This window comes from Cornus florida, unplaced genomic scaffold, assembly GCF_030987335.1.
Source record: "Cornus florida cultivar Cherokee Brave unplaced genomic scaffold, ASM3098733v1 CherokeeBrave_3.0.0_Hap2_Chr07, whole genome shotgun sequence".
NCBI classification, from domain to species: domain Eukaryota; kingdom Viridiplantae; phylum Streptophyta; class Magnoliopsida; order Cornales; family Cornaceae; genus Cornus; species Cornus florida.
This window is the reverse complement of record NW_026775577.1, coordinates 27,729,816-27,735,493: the sequence shown is the minus strand read 5'-3', so window position 1 is coordinate 27,735,493 and position 5,678 is coordinate 27,729,816. Positions and strand designations below refer to the sequence as shown.

General features: G+C 34.4%; 1 protein-coding gene across 1 annotated transcript; it reads left to right on the top strand.

Moving 5' to 3' along the window:
* The first annotated feature begins 202 nt into the window (after positions 1-202).
* Positions 203-893, top strand: LOC132316507 (ethylene-responsive transcription factor ERF071-like). The gene is made up of 2 exons (XM_059814980.1): positions 203-755; positions 868-893. Exons 1-2 carry the CDS (start codon positions 203-205, stop codon positions 891-893), a joined length of 579 nt encoding a protein of 192 aa, XP_059670963.1.
* The last annotated feature ends 4,785 nt before the right edge of the window (positions 894-5,678 follow it).

Below are 5,678 nucleotides of genomic sequence, written 5' to 3'. Positions count from 1 at the left end.
AAGTAACGGAATTTGTTTTTTGCAACAAATTGAATAATTTAGGGAGTTAAATGTCTTTCTTAAAGTTTAAGAGGGTTTATTGAAAAAGAGAAGAAAGTTTAGAGGGTTTAGTGCACTTAACCCTATATATATATATATATATATATATATATAATTAAGTTTGAAATCATCCCCACTCCCATTCTCGGTCTCGGCTAGTTTGATGGCAAAATTTCTTCATCTTTTTCAAAATGAACCCCAAACCAGAAAAAATTCGACCCTAGAACACTCGATCATCGTCTCCACTCTCGCGCACGTTATCAACGGCCGTGATGGTGATGATCCCACCACCACCGCTCTACTACAAGCCCTCCAGAGTTCCACAAGTGAGACCAATATTTTCCCGCCAAATATTGAAGAAGAGAAGGAAAAGAGAATGAAGAAAAATAGGGGAGCCCGGCGGAGGCCGTGGGGGAAGTCGGCTTCGGAGATACTAGACCCCCGGCGAGCGAAGCGGGTGTGGCTGGGCACGTTCGATACGGGAGAGGCGGCGGCGAGGGCTTATGACAAGGCTGCCATTGAGTTCCACGGAGCCAGAGCCAAGCTCAACTTTCCATTGTCAGATTATAATACAGAGGGATCAAACTCGGAAAGAAGCCGAGAAAATCAAAAGCTTAATCCCAATGTAATTGACAAGGCACAAATCTCACAGTACGGAAACAATGAAGAGCTCAGGCTCAACTCATTGGAGATGAAGAGTAGTGAGACAGAGACAAGTATGGAAGAGAGTGAAGCGTTTTGGGAAGACCTTCCTCCACTATATATAGATATATAATTAAGATCAAGCGCTAATCGGCCCACGCAATTTAATACTATATCTGTATGTAGGAGAATATTCTGATTCGAAAAAGTAGAGTCGCCACAATGGTCAAATATATGTGTGTGTGTGTGTGTGTGTGTATATATATATATATATGTTTACAGTTGCGTAGTTGATAGGGTTTGTATTGACGTTATGTTCCGATTTTAAGTTATTGCAGTAGTAGCTTTGTTTTTTTATCTCGCGTATGCATAGAGTCCATGGATACATATCTTTTTAAAACATAATTTGATAAATATAAATTTTTAGTGAATTTAGTTTTACTATATTTTTGAAGTCCATTTGGCACAAATAATATTATAATAATGGGCTTTTTTTATTTTAAGACCCATAATTTTGTATAGGATTTGACATTGGTCCCTTTTTTCAAAAAACATTAGAAATTGATCCAAAATAGCCTAGATAGGTCTTTTTAACAAAGTGTCCACTGTACAATAAATAACTTAATTAAGAGTGCTTTTTAATAAAATTTCAAAACTATCCATTTGCTAAAATTACCTTAGTCACATACTATTCGCGCGTTTTATGGCTCACACAACCGATGGAGTTTGCGAGCGTGCCAGAGTATACAAATACTCAAAAAATTATTTGAACACCAAACTATTTCTTTTGGTGACTCACTTCAAATATTGTGCAAGAGAGAGGATAGGAATAACTCTCAACTCGATTCTTTTTCTGCCTTGGATGCAAGGACTTTTTTATAGTATTTAAAAGAAAAGAAATGCGATATAAAGTAAATGAATTTAAATGAAGCGGTTGAATTGAAATAGACTTTAAAGGAAGTGGCTGAATTGAAATTGCATGGAAAGTGAAGAGTGTAATACCTTCTGGAAATAAATAAATAAAAAAAAATGTGAAGATTGTAATGGAATAAGTTGGCTGAATTTAGATGACTGAAATTTGATAAAAAATTGTCATTAAATTCAATTGGAAGAAACAAGTATTTTGAATGTAAATAGCATAATTAAGCATTGAAAGAAAATGGTAGGTTGTTGGAACTTAGATTAATCTTAAATGGAATAGCCATTTGGACAAGAGATTTGAAGATTGATAGGTGACGTAGAGTAATTTGATGAATTTGATATTCATGTTTTATGGGTGGTGCTGGGCTATTTGGAAAGAGTTACAACTCTTCTATTTATAGAATTATTTCCTCAATTAATTCGCCTAATTTCTTGCTTAAATATCTCTTTCCTTGATTCTTTCCTTTTCAATTACTGAATGTGATGTTGACTAGGTCTCTTTCTTTAAATGAAATTCCCCTCCCTAGCTATACTATACAAATTCTTCTCCCTCATGCTGGCCTTCCCTTTGAATTAGTCAAAACCCATATTCTTTATTTGTATCAAGCTTCTTCAAAAACTTGGCAGCCTTAACCTTTCAGAGCGTGTAATCATTATATTGCTCTATGTGTTTCCTTTAATGACATGTATAAAAAAAAAACCACATTGTTAACACTTGATTCTCTCTTGTAGGTCCACGTCATCGCTAAAGTGGCTACTAAGTTTTGGTGTCAACAAATGCCCTCCAAATTTCAATGTCTTATGACAATCCCTCTTCTATGTGATAGAAAATCGACTTTTTAATATGAAAGTTTGGTCGCTTCGCAAGGTCAAAATATGATTGTGGTTTCGGAAGCCTTTTTAGTCAAATTTAGATTTATAAAACCACTACTACAACTAATGAAGTATAGCAAGTAGGGACCGCCCATAAGGATTAAACACGTAATTGGAATTTAACTTTGACTCTAATGTACCACAAGATTGCAAAGAGGTTTGGGTTGGTAATTATACTAAGTTTAATTAAATGGAAATGCAATTAAAATAAACTAGATTGAACAAGAGATTTAAGAGATGGAAGAGAGTTTTAGGGCATAAGAATCACCACTAAGCTCATGTAATTAACCACTTGCTTTCAATTAATGGGGACAACATTGTTACAATCTAAATGTAGCTTCAATTATTAAAGTAACTTGCAATAATAAGCATGGATTATCAAATGCAAGCATAAATTATCTACCTAATGACAAGTAAACTAGGGTGTAGTACAACCCATCAAGCCTAAGCATATTCCATCAAACTAATTACAAATGCATTTAATGAGAGCACACATTAGTCAAGATGATAATACAACTTGCATATAATAAGCATGGATTATCAATTCAAGTATAAATTGTCTACCTAATGACAAATAAACTAATGTGTAGCACAACCCATCAAGATAAAGTATAAACCATCAAATTAGTTAGTAATTGTATCCATTAAATATCATGTCGTGGCCATCACTAAGCACCATTAATCACACATAGACATGTAACCAACAAACATCTTGTATAGAGATTGATTTTCAATTAATTACACATAAGACAACATGTAATTAAAATAAAGAATCAATAGGAAGAATTAAACCAATATTACACAAGACCATAACATTAACTACAACAATATATATATAAATCCCCAAAAATTGAAATACAAGGGTTTAGATTACACAAGACTTAGGGTTCATCCAAGCCTTAAGTGAAGAGCCTAGCCAATCATAGAAGAGGTGGATGTGGTCATATAGCCCTCAAGGGCAAACTCCAAACATGGCTCAATCTTCTTCTTCTTCTTTAAAACTCTAGAGAGAAAGAGAATGTGTAGATCTTCTTGTGTTCTTGGTGCCTCCACTCTTCTCCACTCACAAACCCTAATCTTTAACCTTTCTGGAGAGAGAAAACTAATGAAAATATAAAAATTACAATGTAAAAATATGAATCCCTCCACAAAAATGGTTTAATTTCTCTTTTATACAAGACTTTTTGAGCCCAAATAGGTTAGAACTCGGCCTAAGAATCTCCCGAGTTGGTTCGAAATGAGCTTTAGATCTGTTTTTGTATAGCTTCTGCGAACCGTTCGATCGAGCCAACCTTAAGTGTGATCGATCACACATAAGGTTGGATCGATCCAACTTGGATCTATTAAAAAGGAAATTTTCAGCTTCAGCCTCCTTTTATTCCCACTCCTTGCCAAGACTTAGTTTGACTTCCTAAAGGCTTTAAGACATTGGAATTAGCTCGTTTTAGCCTTAAGCACCTGAAAAGGGGAAAAATAAACGTAAAATAAGACAAAAACGGGAAAATAAGATAGAATAAGATCCTAATATACTCAAGATCAAGGGTTTTAAATGCGTACTTTTCAGTGTTAATCACACCCCCAAACTTAAATATTGCTAGTCCCTATCAATGAACTACTAAGTAAAGAAAGAAATGAACAACTATACAAGTGTGAACTAGAAAGCAATAAAAGGATAACGCCACTTTCGTAGGGAGCACGGTTGCATTTAGCACATACAACAAGCCTTTTAAACCCTAGGAACAAGGTTTCCAGAAATGATACCTACAAACATTAAGCTCCTTTTCAATTAAGAGGCACCACATTCCAAACAATTATTGAATGAAAACAACCCTAAGTATGCTATTTTTCAATCATATCTAAGCAATTTCCAAATTTTCAAAAACAAGCAAGCAAATATGGCCCTCCACACATTAAGCAAGATAATCATGCAAATCAAATCAACTCTAGCACCTTTTTGAGGGAATCGACATCAAATATGTTGTTATCTTAGTAAATTAATGAAATGGGCACAACCGGTCTCAAATTAGTGCACAAATCAAGTGCCAATCATCAAGACAAAGAATGAACGTTTTTATTCAATTTATTAACAGGCTCTATTTTTCTTTTCTTTTTTTATTTTTTAATTTTTTTTTTATAAGATCAAAGACAAGAGTATGGTGCAATGTAGTGATATCTTAAGCTCTCTAGAAGATCCATGTAACGAGCGTTAGGTCAATGACTCCTAAACTGAATGGCTTTAGGGCATTAGGTGTAAAAACACCCCTAAGAACTTACAAGCTTAAATCAATTAGGTTACAAATCAAAACAACTTTCGTCTTGTCATTTCCCTACTCCCCACCTTTTGTGAGAAGCACTCACTCTTTTTTTTTTTTTAGGTGAGGGCCCTTCACTTTTCAATGCGAGAGTTCAATACTTAATGAGGCTAGAGTCCCAGTTACTCGGAGAAGGGTTTGTTATTAACATGCAAGGTCATCTTGTCAAGAATGAAAGCTTTCAAAGCTAACTAGCTCAATTAGGATATAACCATAACAATAATCAACTAAGCATATACCCCACAAATGAATGCTAGTGTGCGCATGTGCAATTGTAGTACTCTAGAATCAATCTTCAAAGCATTCTCATAAATAAGATGATGTGAACCACAAAAACAAGAATGACATCGAACTTTTGAAAAATTTACTCCAAAATGGCATTCAAAGGTATACAAGGAGTATTGAACTCTCAAGTCAAGAAATTTTGCAATTCAATGGAACATAAGCCTCAAAAGATCAAAATCATTGCTAAAATGAATCTCCAATCTCAATCATGTGGAAAGAATATATCGTGGGGGCAAAAATATGAAGCCCGGTAATGATCCATTAGAAAAGAGTGCACCCCCAAACTTAGAATCAACAACCTATTTGAATAGCCACACTAGAAAACTCACATCAAATATCAAATGGGATAAGAATAAACGAATCATGCATTCTAAGGTAATAAAGCACAAGATGAAAGAGAAATATGAGATCAAACCCTATAGAAAACATGAAAGTAGCATGACTACACAAAAGGGCACAATGGTGAAATTTTTATATTTTTCTTTTATGAAGGCATGTAAAGAAACAAAATGGAAGAAAAATAAGGAACAAAAATGAAAGATACAAGAGAAAAATAAATATGCAAAATGTAAAAGACACAATGTGTCGTGGGTGCTAAGTTTAACG